The sequence below is a fragment of the Camelina sativa genome, chromosome 2 (genome assembly GCF_030686135.1).
Source record: "Camelina sativa cultivar CO46 ecotype springtype chromosome 2, ASM3068613v1".
NCBI classification, from domain to species: Eukaryota; Viridiplantae; Streptophyta; class Magnoliopsida; order Brassicales; family Brassicaceae; genus Camelina; species Camelina sativa.
The window spans coordinates 13,442,954-13,464,446 of record NC_141881.1 but is presented as its reverse complement, the minus strand read 5'-3'; the positions used below and the strand labels follow the sequence as shown (position 1 = coordinate 13,464,446).

Sequence of the window (21,493 nt, the reverse complement as noted above, 5' to 3'; positions counted from 1 at the left end):
ACCACCACGCTAGTGTGAAGACACACCTAAGTCATTAGAAGGACCTGTACTCTTTTTCCTACTTTGGGTAAGTTTGTCCCAATGGGTTTACCGAAGGGGTTTTAACGAGGCAGCGATCTCTAGTGCATCTCCACTTCGTCCCACTTGGCGCATGGCTTGGAAACATTCATTGACACGTTTAGGAGCCAAGGAAGTGAAGATTTTATCCACCACGTCCCACCAATGATGTGGCAATCCTATCTCCTTCCTTCCTTTCCTTTATTTCTTCTTGGACCTTCTATGACCGTTGGATTGGTCTTTGCTTTGATTTACTTTTGCTTTTGCTTTTAGGGACATGTGTGTTCCTTAGCTATTGGCCACGTGTCTAGGGTTTTAGCTTACCCCTTATGTAAGCTTGCCTATATAAAGGCCTAAACCCTCATTGTAAAAGGCATACTTGAATAAGAATTATTTTCCCAAAGATTGGATCTTTGTTTCTTGTCTCATTCCTCTCTTCCGCTCAAGTCTGGGACTTGACTCCAGAGAAACCCTAGGAGATTCACAAACCGGGTTCGTAATCCCCTCGTCCAACTGTATCACGAGCCAAGCCATCTCTCGTGTGCCATCGCATCAATCCACCGTTGCGTCTGTTGCGTCCGTACGCAGCGTCCTTTCCGTCCATCTCCTTGAGAACCGATCGGGTCGAGTTTCTTATTGAGACATTCTCCCATCCGACCGTCTGTTGCATCCAACCTTCCATCCGAATCACCGTCCGTACATTCGTTCGCAACGTCTTATCCATCCGTCCATCTCTTCCGGAGATCGCCGAGTCGAGATTCTCATTGGTCGATCCCCTCCATCCCACCATACCTTGAAGAGAGCCGACTAGTTCAAAGGCCGATCATTGTTCCGCAACCGAAGATCCACATCCGACCGTCCGCAACGACCGTTTGACCGTCCGTAGTGACTATCTGTCCGAAGCATCCGTCCATCCATCCGTAGCGACCGTCCGTCCGTGCGACTCCGTAGACGACCGCGTCCGGCGCTCACATCAGCTGGTATCAGAGCTAAAAGTTCCTCCAAGGTTGTATCTATCCTTTACTTTCTGTTTTGCATCTTCATAAAAATCCATAAAAATTGCATCTTGTATCATCCTTTGCATTCTTTGAGCTTTAGGTTGTTAGTTTCATCTTGTGTTCTTGTTTGTTCTTGTTTGTGTTCTTGAGTGTTCTTAGTTTGCTTGTGCTAGATCTGTTTTAGGATGTGTTGCTTTTTGTTTTGTTGTTTCTAGGGTGTAGATCCGTTTATCCCTTGATTTTGTTGCTTTAGTGTGTTTTAACCTTTTGCTCGGTAAATATCTAGGGTAAAATTCATTTGGTTTCTACCACTTGCTTTTTGCTCTTTAAATTTCAGCCAAACGTTTTGAATTTCAAACTGGTCAAAGCCACGTTTGGAATATTGTGTGGTCTAGGTTTTGTTTCCTTCTGTATTAAAGAAGATTAGCCACCTCTAAAGTTCTTTTGGTCAAGGCCACAACATGTGGATGTGGACAGCCATCTTTGAACCTTGTAGTCCATGGGTGAGTTGTCATCTTGGCCTTTAGTGACTACTCTAGCCAATCATTGGTTACTTTTTGTTTTTGGCTTTATGTGTTAAAGTTGTTCTTGTTCTTTCCTTTGTTAGCTTTAGGATTGAGTTTAGTTCCGTTGATATTTTATTTAATCCTTCTCTCTTATCTTGATTGCGAGGTACCATTACCTTGTCAACTACAAGTTATCGGCCGTACCGCTCTCGAGACGTCTGATCGTAACCGCATCCGCGTATCATTGTCCAGCGCTCTTATCGCCGTACTGCGAATCATCGTCCGTACCGACGTCCGATCACCGTTGGCGTCCGTACCCGTCGTCCATAATTACGTCCGACCACTGTTGGCCATTCGCACAAGTCGTCCGTACCATCGTCCGACCACCATCGGCCGTCCGTACCATTGCTCGCACCAGTCGCCCGTACTGTCGTACGACCACCGTTGGCCGTCCGTACCATCGACCGTACCTAGTTTCAAGCCCGTGATCGATAGCCAATGCTTGATTCACATTGATCAAGTATGGAGCATGAGATCCTTACTCCGACGATAAACCATGGTACGAAGAACACCATGGTAGTGAACCAGAACTAGAGGCCACCGCGGACGAACCATGGTACGAAGAACACCATGGTACTGATCCGGAACAAGAGGCTACCAAGGACGCATCATGGTACGCAGAGGACTATGAAGAAGGGCCGGATCAAGTGGAACACGAGCATGGATCACCGGACTACTATTGGTCGTCTATGTCACGAGCTACGCACCATAGCAAGCCAAGGGTGAACCGCAACGATGATTCCGACAGTGATGATTTGGGTCCTTACTACCAGGATACAAGGCACCTAGCCGCAAGGAGAATGGAGCCTACTCCCGAACCATCTAGTACAAGAGACGCTTTGATCTCTCTCCAATGCGGACTTCAAGACATCAACGACAGACTTGACCGGTTAGAATCACAATCAACTCGGAAACAGGTTGAGAAACGCTTGAGTGTCCACCACAACCGGAACCGAGGAGTTCCTAGTTGGTCCCCAAGCGCGTCCACTCGGGAACAAATATCACGGCGCCAGTACCGTGTACCATCCCGTACGCCGGCTCCGCGATCAACCCACTACTCGGACTGGGATGAGAGATCAAGGACATATGCGCCTCCAGTCCAGTACCTTGAGCTGCCAACACGGTACAAGGAACCAGCCCAAGGAGAAGTCCTTGCCCAGGTCATGCCAAAACCAGAAATGCCGCGGACAAGTATCAAGCCATGCCGTAAGATAGCTAAAGGACCCGTGTCAAGGACACAACCAGATCAGGAGGGATCATAGAGACGCCAGCCGAACCGCCAGATCACCAAGCTCATATACTCGGAGGCACAAGTTTAGTCCATCATACGGACCACGGTCAACTCTTTACCGCCCTTGACTATCGAGCCAACACTCGATCGCCGCGTCCGGAGCCGACCATGGTACGTGGATCCTCATCTGGGACGTGCACAGAGCCATTAAGCGAATCCAATGAAGATTCTGACCGCACGATCAGTTCCCTGTCCGGTAATCACTCGGTAATGGGGAGTTTCAAGTTAGGTGGGCCACTTGAGATGGCCATTGATGGATCTTTTCATTTGGTATTGTTCATGACTACTACTAGTAGTATGCTCTAGCTGGGAGTTGCCAATGCCATGCCATCCTTCACCACCCTTAGCGCCAAGACCGTTACTGCACAAGGTCCTATGGCGAGGCATTTTTGCAACTTTGGTGCGGATCAAACTTTTGTATGGCATCCAGGAGAGTCTCAGCAAGCAACCAAGGTTCATGAAGGGGTCGGAGCAACCAATGCCACTGGCCTTACCGGGGAAGTCTTATCCTTTTCCCTTAAGGCCTTACTTTTTCCTTTTGATCCCGGTATGTTAAACCGCGGTTAAACTCTTGATGCTGCTGATTTGGTTTTTCCTTTTTGATCTAGGTGTTGAGCTGAGTTTTGAGGTCAAAACTTCTAGAAGAGGAAGAGAATGATGTGAGCACGGGATCGGATATCTCTCGGACATCTCTCGGGCACCTCTCGGACACTCAGACAATCGATACTAGCGTCCAGCAGCTAGCGTAGGCGGCAAGGATCAGTCCCGGAACTACAATGCAGCATCAACCATTCCCCAAGGATCATCAAGGAGGAGCAACACAAGGTCATCGAATGGCAGTTCCAGGCCAAGCTCCAACCATTACACCAAGGACTCATGGCTAGCATTACCAATGAAGAGCCTTGGGTGCGGCCAGCTTTGGGAAGCTTGATGCGCGTGTCTTCACCACCACGCTAGTTTGAAGACACACCTAAATCATTAGAAGGAGCTTACTCTTTTTCCTACTTCGGGTTTGTCCCAATGGGTTTACCGAAGGGGTTTTAACAAGGCAGCGATCTCTAGTGCATCTCCACCTCATCCCACTTGGCTCATGGCTTGGAAACATTCATTGACATTCTTAGGAGCCAAGGAAGTGAAGATTTTATCCACCACGTCCCACCAATGACGTGGCAATCCTATCTCCCTCCTTCCTTTCCTTTATTTCTTCTTGGACCTTCTATGACCGTTGGATTGGTCTTTGCTTTGATTTACTTTTGCTTTTGCTTTTAGGGACATGTGTGTTCCTTAGCTATTGGCCGCGTGTCTAGGGTTTTAGCATCCCCCTTATGTAAGCTTGCCTATATAAAGGCCTAAACCCTCACTGTAAAATGTAGACTTGAATAAGAACTATTTTCCCAAAGATTGGATCTTTGTTTCTTGTCTCATTCCTCTCTTTCGCTCAAGTCTGGGACTTGGCTCCAAAGAAACCCTAGGAGATTCAGAACCGGGTTCGTAATTCCGTAGTCCGACCGTATCACGAGCCGAGCCATCTCTCGTGTGTCGTCGCATCAATCCATCGTTCCGACTGTTGCGTCCATACGCAGCGTCCTTTCCGTCCATCTCCTTGAGAACCGATCGGGTCGAGTTTCTTATTGAGACGTTCTCCCATCCGACCGTCCGTTGCGTCCGACCGTCTGTCCGAATTACCGTCCGTATGTCTGTTCGAAACGTCCTATCCATCCGTCCATCTCTTCTGGAGATCGCCGAGTCGAGATTCTCATCGGTCGATCCCCTCTATCCCACCATACCTTGAAGAGAGCCGACTAGTTTGAATGTCGATCGTTGTTCCGCAACTGAAGATTCGCGTCCGACCATCTGCAACGACCGTCCGCAGCATCCGTCAGTCTGTCCATAGTGACCGTCCGTCCGTACGACTCCGTAGACGACCGCGTCCGGTGCTCACATCACCACCGGTAAATCTTTCGTCATATCCGCCTCAATCAGAACTTGAGCCTCCTCAAAACTAACACAATTCTCATTTGTAGAGTGCAAACAAATAGGTTTTCCCACTGCACTCGCCAAAAACTCCAAGCCCTTGTCCGTGAACATAGTCGGAGGGATATTGTTTATCTTAACCCACAAGGGAACCGACTTCAACGCTGGTTGAGCCTCCTCCATAAAGGGTGTCCACTTAGATACTATCATAGGTATGTCCATAAGATTCCACATCCCCCGATTGAGAACCCGCTGCCTCATACCCTCATGCATGATTCGAAACTTTACTGCATAGTCATTAACAGCGAAAACGTCAATCAGCAAAGACCAATCCGCAAGAAGCCAGATTTTATTCACTATCATGTGGATCTTATCCACATGAGGAGATTTCAAGTTGAGAAACTTATCACAAAATCCTCCCGTAGAGGTTTAGCACCCATAAACACCTCCTTAGGCACAATAACCTTCTCCTTACCATCCACCTCTGCAACTGTAATCTTTTGTCGAGTAAACACACGCTTCTGAACAACTTGAAGGAATGAACGCTTAGCCGTCGTAACAGGAACCGACGAAGCGTCGTCCCGAGACTCCCCTTGATTTTGACTACCTCCCGAACTACCATCTCCTGAAACTTCCCCTGAAACCCTCCTCTCCATAACCACCCTCTCCACTGCAACACCATCACCTATCCCCGCCAGAACCGCCTCAGAGCCGTCCTGAGAAGCCGCTGACTGCAGCATCCTTGGCCAGAAAGTAAAAAACCCTAATCGCCTTTTTTACCACCTTTTGTTTTTTGAAAAATCGCCTGTTCAAAATGTGTAACACCCCGGGTCTCGGTATGGAGTTTTTGATTTATGGTTTTAGAATTATACTATGCTTTTTCTACTTGATTTAATTTCTTTACTCGAAAAATCTCGTTAGTTTTATAATCATATGGTATATGTTTTGCTTTTTTTGGTACTTATCTAATATATATATAGACATCCCATATAACATATTAAACCCATACATACGTATTACAGTTTTGAGTTTAAATATATAAATCTCAACCTATAAAATAAGTACATGGTGTCTTTAATTAGTCAAGTAATTACAACACCACCTCTGCGACTGATCCCATCGGAGTTTGAATCTACTTAATCGCGTTACCCTGCATAATAGGATTGGCTATGATTTGGGCCATGTCGATTCAATAATGACAAAAAAAAAATTGTAAAAGAAAGAATACCCCTTGTCTATTTTCAATGTCACTTATCAAAATACCTCTTTTCTCAATGTCACTTTTAAAAATACCTCTTTTCTCAATTGTAAAAGAAAACATACCGTTTTATATATATCACCATAAGAGTTACAAAGCCTTAAGAATTCTACCCAGTACATGAGTTGAGTCGTAATGGAATAAGCAAATAATAAAACCCCAAGAATTTTTATTTTATTTTTTATAGCTCATGAAATTTTGAGAACCAGAGAGTGAGGAAAGATTCATGTGATTGGCTTGTTAGGGTGGTCTTTTTGTCAAGGCCCATTAGCTTTCGTCTGAGGAGAAGGTGAATTTCTCTCTTTAGTTGATCTTCGGGTCGAGAAGAAGAAGTGTGGAGCATTGCATGGAAGACAAGCTTAATAATTGTATACAGCTTCCTGTTTGAGTTAGTTCTCTTGATCCAATTCAATAGGCCTGAGAAGGAGGAGGTCTGTGGAGGAGAGAATTGTGCAAAGAATTTTGACCAGAGCTCCCTGGAGTAATCACATTGGAAAAACAAGTGGTCCCTTGATTCTATTCCGCCTTGGCAGAATAGACAACATTTCGAAACTCGGATATTCCACCTTCTTAGTCAGTCTCTAGTGTTAACCGACCAAGAATTGTAAGCCAGGTCATGAATGCCATTTTTGGAATGTTCTCCTTGAACCATACCTGAGAAATCCATGAAACACTTGGGCCCAGAGGATGTAGATGTTTCCAGAGCGATGAAGAGAAGAAGTTTCCATGTGTTTGGTCCGATGATAACTTCCATTGAAAATCAGCATTACCAAGAGCTTCCAGTGGAGGTTCATGTGAGTGTAGACATGTTCTGAGTAAGAGAATTAGGGGATGTCTTCCCCTCGGATTGGACCAGACACCATTTGGTGCAGCTTGTATAACCGTGAAGTAGTTGTCAATGCCTGTTACACGCGGGCCATTATCTCCGAATATTTGAGATAGCGGTCCTAAACCAGTCCAATTATCGTGCCAAAACAGAGAGTCACGTCCTGTTACAATGGTGCAATGAATATAGGGTCGTGCAATAGATCGCAATTTTGCCAGTCTCCTCCATATCCAACTTCCCACTGCTCTAAAGTCTGCCTCCCAGAAGCTTCTTCCTCTTATTATGTGCATTTTTATCCAAGATACCCAGAGAGAATCTGCCTGGGAGAACAGTAACCAGATTAGTTTGAGGCCAAAAATCTGGTTCCATTGAGCCAATCTTTTAAGACATAGCCCCCCAGCTTATAAATTGGGATCGATCACCCTTGACCGTACAACCGTCGTCCGTACAAGTATAGCCGGGCTGTCCATACACGTCTAGCCGGGCCATCCGTACAACCAAATTGTCTTGAGTATAGAAGCCCATTCTTTGTCTCACAAGCCTCATGTGGAATTGACCAAAGTCTCTAGATCCTTCTCTTCTTACCGTTGGAGATATGCAAGTGGGAAGCAAGAAGTCACATGTTTTGTTAAGGAGAAGACATGTCCCATTCATGTCTTAATTACATTTAGTATCTTGTAAAGAATATTCCATAGTTCACATGTCTATATTTAGTTTGTACCTAGGATCTAAATCAAGTAAGAAGTTCTTTTCTTCTTCTACACTTTTACCTCTTACACACTCTCTCTCTCGCATACTCTCTCACGATTACACTCTCTCTTACACTCTCTCTTCTTCAACACACTCGATAATCTTACTCTCGTTGTTTCTAAACTTACACAGCTGACTTTGGAGTACACACCACCTCCCACGAGACTTTTGCTCCCCTTGCAGTATCAGCAACACCCCTCCAGAGAAAGGCATTACAGATTTGCTCCAACTTCTCTAAGCATTGGTTAGGAAGCATGAATATAGAAGCCCAGAAATTTATGGTACTGTTGATGACTGATTGGAGCAGCTGTAGTCTGCTTGCAAAAGATAGGTGCCTGTTTGTCCAGTTGGATATTCGCCCTTTGATTTTGTCTATTAGAGGTTGATAGTCTGAGGCGGAAAGCTTGTGAGGTATGAGTGGGACTTCCAGATAACGGACAGGAAGTGTGCCATGTGTTAGATTATGTTGTTGTGCCAGTTCAGATTTTCTAGCAGAATCATTTCCATCAAGGTATGAACATGTTTTTGCAGGGTTGATTCTGAGACCAGATGATACCTTGAAACGTCCCAACACATCGAGAATGCAGGTTAAGGAATTTTCAGCTCCATCAAAGAAAACCAGAAGGTCATCAGCAAAACTCAAGTGGGTAATTAGGGGATCAACACATTTCTGATGAACTCCAAATTGATTCAGTGAAGCAGCGGTGCCATCCAGTTGTTTAGAGAGAATATCCATTACTAGAGTGAATAGTGGAGCAGAAACAGAGTCTCGCTGCCTAAGCCCTTTTTCCCCTTGAAAGTATCCTATCAATTCTCCATTGAAATCAACAGAGTAGGAAGGGGTAGTGAAGCAAGCCAATAACAACTTTATGAACAGTGGAGGAAGATCAAGAGCTTTGAGGATTCTAGTAAGGAACTCCCAGTCAATGTTGTCAAAGGCTTGGCAATGTCTATTTGTAGACATCCTCTGGTGACTGGTCCATCAGCATTGAAATTAGTGACTAGCTCCGAAGCTAGCAGAACATTCTCACAGAGAAGCCTACCTAGAATGAAAGCCACTTGATTACATTGAACAGCTTGAGCAGTGATAAGCTTGAGACGTTTGGCTAGAATTCTGGAGATAACCTTATAGATAGTGTTGCAGCATGATATTGGTCTGTAGTCCGCTAGCCTCTCCGAGTTGATAGTTTTGGGAATAAGAGCCAAGATTGTAGCATTTATTTGTTTGAGCATCTTTCCAGTCTTGAAGAATTCTAGAACTGCCTCAATCAAGGTTGGACTTACTGTCGCCTAGGAAGTGACAAAGAATTCGATAGTGAAACCATCAGGGCCTGGGGCTTTATTCCTTGGCAGAGTGAATAGAGTGGCTGTTACCTCCTCCAGGGTAGGAATTGCAGACAGAAGGGATGATAACTCACTTGAACATCTGAAAGAGCTGAGTTCTCTGATTTGATCAATAGTTAGTGGTTGAACCGAGTAGTTTCTTATTCCCAGAAGTTGCTTGTAGTAATCAACAATGATCTCCTTCAATCGATCCTTGTCTGCAATCCTTTCTAAGTTTTCATTCACGATATAGCATATCTGATTTCTTGCCTAATGAGCCTTAACCGAGTCGTGGAAAAACTTCGAGTTTGTATCCCCTTCAGAACACCATCGAACTCTAGATTTTTCCCTTAGGAAAGTCTCGTTTACTGCTGAAAGAATTGCCCATTTTTTCTAGCTTCTTTCTCAGGTTCAATTAGAGCAGGAGAAGGATTGGACAGCAGCTAATTTTGGACATGTGCCAGAATTTCATGAGCCTCGGCTGTTCTACCTTGGATATTACTGAAATTGTTTCTATTGAGTGCCTTACACCCTAGCTTAACAGCTTTAAGCCAGGCATCTTCCACTATACTTGGATAACCCGAATGCGCTGTGAAGAAAGAGAAGAATTTGAAAGGCACCTTTCTTCTCTCAAATGTGTCTGTTGTTGCAACTAGGATTGGAGAACCCATCAAAATCTTGAACCCATATAAATTTGGATTGGGGTATAATACTAGAATCAGATCAGCTTGAAATTCCTACATTTGTGCCAATATATATGGCTTTTGGACCAACTTTTTTGGGAGGAAAACATTCGGGATCCTATACGAGGAAAACATTCCAAAGATTGAAAGTTGGGATCGTAGGAATAGAAGAGTCATGCTAAGGCCAGCAAGCCCATCACTAGAGTAGTTTTACTCATACAGAACTGTTTTTTGTTTCTTTGCAAATTTCTATTAAAGTACGAAGTTTCCAATATTACAAGAATTAGTGCGTTTAATCAATTATACAACACGTACGGTGTTATGGAAACGTCTCTTCGAGATGTGAAGGGCTAATTATATTTACAAGCCTATTCACTTGTAACTATATCATTATCCAGTTATGTTTTTTCTTTATAAAATTCAAATATCAAACACAGTTATGTTATGAATTATGCTAAGAACAAATTCAATGATTGGAGTATCACATTGCACTACGGTTTCAATTTTATTTTGTTTTATGCTTGATATATCATATTTACAGATGTTTGACATTGTAGTTTAATTTGAAATACGGCTAATCATTTTCAGATTTGAAATTATATCTAAGACTACCTAAAACTCCTTCCAATTGTAATATAACTAACAAGAATGATTAGGATTATTATTAATAAAAAAAAAAGAGAGAGAATATATATATAATAGGTTCATTCAAACTGAAATATTAGTTTACTATAGAATCTAATGAATGATGATCATTTTTATAAAAAATAATAAGGTAGGTTGGTAGTTGGTACAAATTAATAAATGAAATTTGCCAGGATTTTTTAACACGGTTTTGGTTTGGTTCAAAGACCCAACTAATCAGACAGAACATGTGCTTACTGTCTTCTTCTACAATCATATTTTATTAGTTACTTTAATATTAACTATTCTAAATCTACGTAAATACTAAATACTAAAAGAAATTTCTAGACACCAAAACAAAAAGGATTATATAGTTGGTAAATACTCCTATGCAAAATTTGTTGCTTTCAAGTTTAGTTTCTATCATAATAGCTGATACAATTCATACTCAGTCTCATTAGAATAACTGAATATTTCAGATTCTGTTTTGATTACGACTAAACCTATAATGACATTTTCTTTAATTGTATAACTAATCAAGAAAATTAGTAAAGTTTTAGATGGTTAATCCACACAATGCGCCATATAAAAAAATATCAAAAGATTTATTAAGTTTAAAACTCGGTTTGCTTACCATAACTTGAAATCTTTAACGTGCATGTAGGTTGTATATTTGTTTTCGATATTATTCTTTCCTGTCACGTGTGAAAGAGATACAGTAATTCCCAACACCATAGGGACACATGAGAGAACAAACATGCGAATTTCTAAAGCGTGAAAACTTCATAAAAATGAGAACGGTTTATTTGGCTTGGAAGAATCTGACAATTGATTTGACAGTCATAACTCAAGTCTCTTAGCCTTAACATCATTCATTTGGGATCGTTTCCTTTACCAGGTAGTGTGATTGCACTTATGCATATGCATGCATGGTTCAACTGTTGCGACTTTCAACAGGTTTAACGGCCCTCACCATTTTAAACCTAAAACTAAAAAAACCAATCAATCTAGCAGCCTTACTATATAGGAGTCAACGATCTCCCTCTCTCTCCTCCTCTCTTTATACACACATTATATATAATACCTCAATGGATCCATGAAACTTCAAAATCTAAATCATATATACTACACAGAACACACACTAAACAAAAAAAAAGAACAAGAGGAAAGGGTTTTTTTCTTGGGCATATCCCAAGTTTCCCTTTTTTCTTTCCTTCTCCTTTTTTTTGTGTGGGTATCAAAACTCCATATTATTTGATCATAATGGGAAACTGTTTAGTTGGAAGAAACAATGAAAATGTTGGTGAACAAGAACAAAAATATGAAGAAGTGATGAAGAAAGATTACAAAAGAAAAGATCGGAAGGTGAAGATTGTTCTAACAAGAGCTGAGTTAGAAAAACTCATACTTTTCCAACTTAACGCAGACGGTGCAAACAAAGGAGGAGATGCTTCGTTGGCTTCTTTTGGAGATTTTCTTAAAGAACTTGAGGAAGAAAGATTGGCAGGAGAGGCTGCTGCGGCAGAAGAAGAGAAGTCTCGCCAGAGATTATGTCGGAGGTGGAAACCATCGTTGAAGAGTGTCATTGAATGGCCTGAAGAAGTATAGTTCCCACACATTCTTATAATTCAAGATTTTTAAATTTCTTATTTTCTCCAAGAAAAAAAAAAGAAGGATTCTATTTTTGGGACTACATTATTGCCTATTTTTTTTCCGACCTTTTTCCCAAGATTTTTTTTTTTGCATCTGAAATCTTGGGTGTTTGAAATGGGCAATGGTGTATTACCAAGATAATATCCAAAAATATCTACTTTTTTTTGTTTTCCATTAAATAAAATTTATTTTCCAAGTTAAACTTTCGCTTTCAAATTTGTCTTCTGCTAGCTCGTGTGTTGTGTAAGATAATCTATATATCAATATGTTCATGTTCTTATCTGTGTATCTATCTATCTATCTGTTGGCCTTGACGAAAGTTTTAAAGAAACACACAAATTATTAATTTTTTTTTTTTGATAATCTCAAGTTCAAACTTAAATTCTAATTTTTCGCACGTTTGGAGAAAGTTTCTAATCTATTCCCTTCGAAAATATATTACCTTTCTTCTTAAAGAGAGATTGAATTAGGGGCACAATATAACTAGTTCCAAGTGCTAACCACTACATCACCATATTGTTAGTAACCATTCTCTTGTTAAAATAAAAAGAAACACAAACAAATTGTTATAATTTTTCTTGTTGGGTCTATATCATCGTGGTTCATGGGTTTGGACAAAAGATCCTAAAGCTACGAGATAAACTTCTAGTTTTCCTCAGTTTATCGAGAAGAATGGTAAGAAAACTTCTTTTTGGTTTGACGACACATTATATATATTGGATCTCACATGCGACAGTTTCTGAAGCTGCCACTAAAACTGCTTGGCATGTAAGATTATCTAGTTGCACCAAATCCTGGCATACTTGCTAAGATTCTGAAGGCCTCAATTCCGTCTACTACTAAAAATATGTATAAGACTATTTTTCAAAAATCAACAATAACTTTGGGTATTTTTCTTGAAGTCCTCTTCTATTTATCGCTAGTCATGTGGCAGACCAACTAAAGATTTGTCAGCTGACCGGATTTTAACACATGAGAGGTTGGTTAGGTTAGTTTTAATTGGAAAATCTTGTCTCGACAATAATTGAACGATACACATTAAGGGTAAGAATTCATCGCAAAGCGTGTATAGATGACATGGAGTGCATATATGTAACGCCCCGACCACTATTTCTTAGTGAATCCCGTGACCACTTTCAGTTTATGGGTCTACCTTTATTAATGGATCAAACGTTCTCTTATTAGGTCTGTGAGTCCATCCATATCCGATGGTCGGTTTGCTACGTCCGGGAGGGTTTAAAGAATTCTTTACCATTCTTACAAAACCACATAATCTTTCCTTGTGTTTTGTCCTCATTCGCACAGTTCCGACAATCACTTCCCGGAAGGTCACCCATCCTGATACTACTCTAACTCAAGAACGCTTAACTCTGGAGTTCTCTAAGGACCCTTGACCGAAACAATAAGTGCACTTTGGAGAAATAGGTGGCCAAATATATTCTTTTTAACTTGTAACATCCGCGAACCAGAATCCCGGTTTGGAAGGTGCATCCGTCGATGCAAGGTCGGTTTTCACGAATGACTTTAAGTTACACGTTGCGTTTTGGGTTAGGGAAGTTGTTAAAGGGTGGGGACCAGGGTTCAAGGAACGCCTGGCGCACCAATAACCTACTGGTGGATTTGGACTTAGTTTCCTTTCCACGGTGAGGGGTTAGGATTGATGCCCTGCAGGGCCAGCTTGGGATCCATAGGGGCAAGCTAGCGGGGGGCTAGTGGGGTCCATGGGACGGGTTGTCACAGGTTCCGGGAGGCTTGTTGAAGAGTTTGCCCATTTCAGAGTGGAAGTGGGATATGATCACGATGGATTTCATGGTAGGGTTGCCAGTGTCTAGGACCTTTGATGCGATTTGGGTCATTGTGGATCGATTGACTAAGTCGGCACATTTTTTGGCCATTAAGAAGACTGATGGGGCAGCGGTCTTGGCTAAGAAGTATGTGAAGGAGATAGTCAGGTTGCGTGGTGTGCCAGCGAGTATTGTGTCTGATAGGTGCATATGCGTACAGCTTATCATCCCCAGACAGATGGGCAGTCAGAGAGGATGATCCAGACGCTGGAGGATTTGCTGAGGATGTGTGTGTTAGATTGGGATGGCCATTGGGTAGATCACATGTGCTTGGTTGAGTTTGCTTACAACAACAGTTACCAGGTGAGTATTGGGATGGCTCCTTATGAGGCATTGTATGGGAGGCCATGTCGTACACTGTTATGCTGGCCTCAGGTGGGGGAAAAGAGCATGTATGGAGCGAGTTTTGTTCAGGAGACCTTGGAGAAGATTTGGGTTCTGAAGCTGAACATGAAGGAAGCTCAGAATTGGCAGAGGAGTTACGCCGATAAGAGAAGGAGATATCTTGAGTTTCAGGTGGGAGACAGAGTGTACCTTAAGATGGCCATGTTGCAGGATCCGAACAGGTCATAGGCAGAGACTAAGTTGAGTCTGAGGTATATTGGTCCGTTCAGAGTGATTGAGTGGGTGGGACCTGTAGCATATAGGCTGGAACTGCCTGAGGTTATGCGTGCATTCCACAAAGTTTTCCATGTGTCTATGTTGCGGAAGTGTTTCCGCGAGGATGATCGGTTATTGGCTAAGATTACTGAGGATCTTCAGCCTAACATGACTTTGGAGGCAAGACCAGTGAGGGTTCCCGAGAGGAGGACCAAAGAACTTCAGAAGAAGAAGATTCCTTTGATGAGAGTCCTTTGGGACTGTGATGGTGGTGAGGAGCAGACTTGGGGAGCCAGTGTAGTGACCCTCACCAAGGGCAAAAATCCCAAAATAAAAATTCAAGGAAAAAACTCGGAAAAGACCTAAAAAGAAAGAAGATATAAAGCAAAGAAGAACGACCGGAGGAAGTCCGAGGAAATATTTTTGAGTTGGTTAATGACCGAGCCAAGACTGGAGTGACCAGAGGTGTGATCGAGACCTTAAGACCGATCGAAAATTATCAGTTTTTGCAGAAACGGCATCCATGGGAGAGACGGGTAAGTACCGAGAAATAATAACGAGACGTCCGAGAGATGTCCGGGTAATGTCCGAGAAAATATCAAGATAACCAAGGAAAATCGAGAAGTTCGGGGATGGTCGAGAAAATTGTCCGAGAGGCCGAGAAAAGTTGTCTGAAAAATACCGAGAGACCGACAGTGTCCGAGAGACCGAGAAAAGCTGTTTGAGAAATATCGAGAGGACCGATACTGTCCGGGAAATGCCATGAGGAGCGTCCGAGCAAGACCGAGGAATGCCGAGGGATGTCGAGAAAACATCGGACGAGAGACGGGTTTTGCCGAGAGAAATAAAAATCAATTTCTCTCACCAAAATGGACCAATCAGATTGCATGCATTAACATGCACTAATAAAATGGAGTTAGTGGTCTTAATGGCAATTAGCAATTGGAGAGTACTAATCACGCTCCACATGCAAGCAAGGAGGAAGACACTTGTCACAATGCACTAAGGGAGAAGAGGAGGAGTTCGACCCTATAAATACAAGGCTTGGGACTTCATTCTTCATTTTTCTCATGTTCTCTCAAACACCAAAAACACTAAAGACTTGCTTTCTCTCAAAGTCGGGAGAGACCGAGAGAGATTGTCGAGAGAGATCGAGAGAGAGATCGAGAGAGAGATCGAGAGAGAGAGAGATCATCGACGCTTGCGTCAAAGAGGGTCGAGTGGAGACGGTGTTGTAATCAAAGCGATCGAGAGAGAAAAGCGAGGAAGTAACCATCGAGAATAGACGGAGATTCTGTCGAAGAAGTTCATCGAGAAAAGACGGATATCGTGTCAAAGAAATCATCGAAGAAGAACCGGTGAAAGTGTCGAGAAAGAGATGGAGAAAAGACGACGGTTGTGTCGGGTAAAGATCGAAAGCAAGACGCACTTGTGATCGAAGAAAACCGGGTACGAGACGGTAGTTGCGGACGAGAGCGGTCGAAGAAGCGGGAAGCTGTTCGACGTGAGGAGGGTGGATATTGTCTGTTCGAGTGCTGCGGTGAAGTCCAGTAATCATCGACGTTTGCGTAAGAGGTGAGTCTGCGGTAATGCATGTAGAGTCAATACATGTAGTTTCGGTTAAAAGTTGATGCATGAAAATATGGTAGGATTCAAGTTAGAATCACCATGTGAAAATGAACAAGTTGCATGATAAGTAATTTGGACTCACTTAAAATTTGGTTAAGAGGATTGCATGCATGATGAGACTTAGTGAATTTATTAGCAAAATTTCTTGCTTAAAATGGATTGCATGCGTGATTAAATTGGCTAAGTTCATTTGCAAGTTTATTGCATAAATTCATGTGAGGTTAACGTGAATGCATAAACGAGTTTAAAGGATTTAAAGGGGTAAATCGAATGAACTTGTGTGAGGAATTGGACTAAAGAGGATTTAAGCGGTTAAATCAAATTGGTTGCATGCATAAATAAATAAACTTGTTGCATTAGTTGCTTAAGTTGATTAAATCGGTTGCATGCATGTAGATTAATCATATGTTACTTGAATTATTATTCTTGTTACTTGATGATTAATGCATGTACTCTAGCTTGAAGTTTCTCGCTTGTTTACGCTTGATTTTCTTGCTTGAGTTGTTGTTGGTAGTTTAGCGAGTCTCTTGAAATTGTTTCTTGAGTCTTAGCTAGAATAGTGTGTCGATCTTCTGTTCCAAATGTGAATGTCTGGCGAGAGTTCTCGATGACAACTTGCGCGGGACAAAGTCACGGCTAGCTAGCTACTAGCGTGACCGCTACATGACGATGTAGCATACTTGTGGACTCATGCTGGTGACCTTTGTGGTCTCGGCATGGGAGACGTTGGGGGAACGGAACAGATTATCGAGGGCCCTTAGGTGAAAGAGTATAGGGTATTTCAAGTGCTCCTTGTTTTATTCTAGACGTCTTTGCGTGTTTGGTAGGAGAAGGAGTCTAAAGTCCTTGTATATTCTAGTCGTCCTTGCGAGTCGAGTAGAGTTAAGAGTCTAAAGTCCTTCAGTCATCTTTCTCTGTGAGTAGTGAGACTAGATCATTCGAGTCGAGTCGTTTTGATCTAACCTCTCTCGCTTGTTTGTTGTTGATTTGCTTCCGCTATTGTTTCGGCTGCGTTGCTTTAATTACTTGCTAACAGTTTGCGTTGCTTGTTTTCTTTGCTTGCCCGGGTAGTTGGGTTGGGGAAAGTAGAATCCCGTGTAGGTGAAAGGGGTACCCAGGCTCACTGAGTAATCTTAGATTACTCATGATTTTATTTTGGTCTTGCAGGGAAGCCTAAGTGAGTCTAGAGCTGGAGCAAACATTAGGGTACCGGATAGGGTTTTCTTGAGTCCTTTGTAAAACCCTATATTTTCTTAAACGGTTATGTAAAAATTACCCGACTATCTTTCTATATTGCTTTAATGATTTATTTTTGATGAAATATTTTATTAAAATAATATATATACGGTTTTCAGGAAAACATGGCAAGTCGCAAATGATACTCGGCCTTGTCCGGGCTAACATAACGCATCAGGCCACAAGGGTTGCAAAGCCTAAGTAGTCTCGGTTGCGGGTGGAGTTATGCCAGGGAGGACCGGTCGGGAAGTCTGCAGCTTCCGTCCCTTGACCGGATCACCTTGGTGCAATTCCCATCGTGACGTCCCGTGGCTGTCCGATGGCCTTCGTGGTCATAGAACGGTTCGGGGGCGTTACAGCCAGAGGCGAGGATGAAGGCAAGGTTTAAGAAGTGGTTTGAGAAGCAGGCCGCAACTTGAGCTTGTCTAGCCTGGTCCCAGCTGTAGTATGTGGCTGGAGCGGGAATGGAGTATTCAAACCCATATCTCTTGTTACTTGGTCGCTTAGGGGTGGTTGGTTGTGCAACTAAGTACCAAGATGAGGTGGTGTTCGGGATATGAATTTCCATGAAGCTGAGTTAAAAGAGGAAAGTTCTTAAAATGGAAAGTTTTATGGGAGTTATAATTTGTCCATTTTTAGTGGTTGTGAGCCTTGGAGGGGCTTGTGTGGCCTTCGTGGCGGACTGCTGAATCATTGCGTGCCCGTGTGCAGTAGTCTTTTGAGACATTGTGTGGCCTTTGTGGCGGGTTGTTTAGCCAATTGTTTGGCCTTTGTGGCGGGCTGTTTAGCCAATTTTGTTGCCTTTGTGGCGGGCTGTTGAACAAATGTTGCCTGTTTAGGCGGTCCTTCGGGATGTCTAGTCTTCGTGACGGTCCTTCGGGACGTGTGGCCTGTTTAGGCAATCCTTCGGGATGTATGGTCTTCGTGACAGTCCTTACGGACAAGTGGTCTTCGTGACGGTCCTTCGGGATGAGTGGTCTTCGTGACGGTCCTTCGGGACAAGTGGTCTTTGTGACGGTCCTATTTAGGACATTTGTTGGTCTTTGTGGCGGTCCTGTTTAGGATATTTGTTTGGCTTTTGTGGCGGTCCTGTTTAGGATATTTGTTTGGCCTTAGTGGCGGTATGTTTAGACATTTTGGCCTTTTTGGCGGTCCTGTTTAGAACATTTGTTGGCCTTAGTGGTGGCCCTTGTGGCATGTTGATGTGGTTGGTAGGACATTGGGACTGTGATGGTGGTGAGGAGCAGGAGCCAGAGGCGAGGATGAAGGCAAGGTTTAAGAAGTGGTTTGAGAAGCAGGCCGCTACTTGAGCTTGTCTAGCCTGGTCCCAGCTGTAGTCCATGGCTGGAGCAGGAATGGAGTATTCCAACCCATCTCTCTTGTTACTTGGTCGCTTAGGGGTGGTTAGTTGTATGACTAAGTACCAAGATGAGGTGGCATTCAGGATATGAATTACCACGAAGCTGAGTTAAAAGAGGAAAGTTCTTAAAAGATAAAGTTTTATGGGAGTTAGAATTGGTCCATTTTTAGTGGTTGTGAGCCTTGGAGGGACTTGTGTGGCCTTCCAGTGAAGGGATATGTAGTTGGTAGGACATTGGGTTGTTTTACGCGAGCCCAGGAAGGAAACCTGGTTAGGGATAGGACTCAGACGTGTTCAGAATTGTTTGCTCTAAGGACAGTTGGTCATTAACGACTCTTGGGAGACTTTAGTTCTCCTGCCATATTCTGAGACTTTGTGGCTTGAGAGTATGGTTGGTATATCAACTTTGGATGACGATCTGAGGGCACATTGTAAGGTGGCAACCCGAAAGACAAATATTGGACTTTCTTATATATTATAGCATAGCATACGGGCTTAGGCCCGATGAGGTGCCAATATTATGTCATGCAAGTTTCGGCCTGATAATTTGAAAAGTAAAATGATAAAATTATATGAATCTCTACTATAATTAAAGTTGGTATAATATTCGTGTTGATCCCACGTACGGTAAGAGAGGGATCTTTTGTTTCAAGATAAGTAGATAACCAAGGAGCTTTGAGCAGGAAGAGTATATGAGTGTAGATATATAATTGGTGTGTTTTTGTTAGTATAGTTCGTGGTTGTGGTCATGGTGTTGTACTGTTGTATTCTTCTTGAGTTTGAAGCTCTGAAGCTAGCTGTATGTTTTGAGTCGTGTCTCTTGTGATCCTGAAACAAAATAGCAATGAAAATAAAAATGGATGAGTTATTATCATAAATCAGTTTTTTCCAAGAGAACATCACTTGTAAGCAAAACAAAGGAAGAGATTTTCCTTTGCAAAATAAAGTAAAAACAAAGACAAAAGTTATGTTTTAAACAAAGTCTAAATGCAGACAAAAGTTACGTTCCTATTAACGTTTTTCAACCTTCATATTACTACTTGAACACCACAATTAAAACTTGCCATTTATCTGAACACAACAAAAAAAAACGTCGAGAATAAATATTTATGTTGTTTGTTACTTTGCGAAGTTTCTTAAGTCTTAAAAGCTTTGCATCATATATAGCATCAGACTAATAGATGGAATGGTAACAGTAAATAGATCCTTATGGAGTTGAACCAACTAACAAATTGTTTGACAGTTAAAGGAAATAGAATTGGATGAAACTATATAGATCATAAATCAAAAAGACGATCTGCTATCTATAAGAACTGGTGTATGGTTAGAGCAAAGCAATTCTCTTTGGATCATAAATAAGCTTCACATTATTTGCTACTAATTGAGATTAGGTACCTGCAGATAAGAACATCTGTTTGGGGTCAGAGATTTCGAATGAAGAGACGACGGCTAATTAGAAACTGGAATCTGAACCTGCAAATCCAAAAGAAAAAAACTTGAGAAATAAAGAATTTGATGATCATTTAAAAACGACGATGAGAAATACGAAACAAATTGTGAATTGCAAAGAAGAAGGTAAGTGATAGACTAGGGATTCTGTAATATTCCCTTTCCTTGTATATATTGATATTGCTTGGGCACCACCCATATACACTTGTATATATTGTGCATAATGTAATGAAAACACGATCAAGGGTTTATCAAGTTACATGGTATCAGAGCCCATTTCTCTAACCTAAAAAAAAAAAAAAAAAAAACACGCCGCCCCCACCCTTCTCTTCTTCTCTCACCATCGTCTTCTTCCTCTGTTTCCCTCTGTTTTCTTTCTTCTCTTTCCATGGCTAACCAACAGTTCCACCCTCTCCCTACACCCTCTCCCTGCTCCTCACAAAGCTTTTGGGGCGACTCTTATCAAATCTTATATTCCAATAACCCTCGATATGACCAAGATCAACTACGATGCTTGGCGTGAACTGTTTGAAACACATTGTTTCAGCTTTGGCGTGTCTGGCCATCTCGATGGCACCTCTCTACCTGTGAATCCAGAAAACATATCTTGGAAAGAGCGTGATGGTCTCGTCAAGATGTGGATCTATGGAACCATTTCATCTTCTCTTCTCGACACGGTGCTGAAAACTCGTTGCTCTGCCCGTGAACTCTGGCTCATCATCGAAAACCTCTTCCGTGACAACAAAGAAGCCCGTGCGATACAACTCGACAATGAAACGACAACTTCAATTTTTTTAACCTGATAGAAGGAAGAGAAGAAGAGGCTTCTTGTAGAAATCATGTTGCTGTTCTATTGTTAAAGAAAGAAGCGGAGAGGAGCATTTGAGATCGTGGGAAAAAATCAGGTGAAGCGCAAATATTTTTAACATTTAGTATAATCTCTAGTTTTGTTTATATATAACGTAAATATTTTTAAAAACATAGATATATTGCCTAACGCCTTGTACCGCCTACTAAACGATTAATCCCCTTCTAAAATGTATAGGCGCTAGGCGCTAGGCGCTAGTCCACCGCTTTTTAAAACACTGGTCTTAATAGGTCTAATTATAATTCGTGATGTACACTTGAATCACGTAACTCAGATCTAGCATGCACATGGTTTGCAAATACAGGTAACACTTCGGTCGAGAATGGTTGTTGTGTACTAAACCCACTTGCCTCAGATTGATCATAATCAGTCCAGTGTTGACCATACGTCTATTGTTCATCCTCAACAATCATATTATACAATATGATACATGACCTCATGATAATCACCAAATTGGCTATGTTCATAGGCGATCTGGTTTGCGAATGATTTTAAATCGAGCCT

The 21,493-nt window shown here is 42.2% G+C and overlaps 1 protein-coding gene across 1 annotated transcript; it reads left to right on the top strand.

Moving 5' to 3' along the window:
- Positions 1 to 11,446: 11,446 nt before the first annotated feature.
- Positions 11,447 to 12,285, top strand: LOC104719462 (uncharacterized). The gene has a single exon (XM_010437400.3). The coding sequence runs from the start codon at positions 11,614 to 11,616 to the stop codon at positions 11,956 to 11,958; it is 345 nt and encodes a 114-aa protein (XP_010435702.2). The 5' UTR covers positions 11,447 to 11,613; the 3' UTR covers positions 11,959 to 12,285.
- Positions 12,286 to 21,493: the final 9,208 nt, after the last annotated feature.

Excerpts from the sequence above, each read along its gene's own strand:
- LOC104719462 (XM_010437400.3), top strand. The coding sequence starts at position 11,614 with ATGGGAAACTGTTTAGTTGGAAGAAACAATGAAAATGTTGGTGAACAA.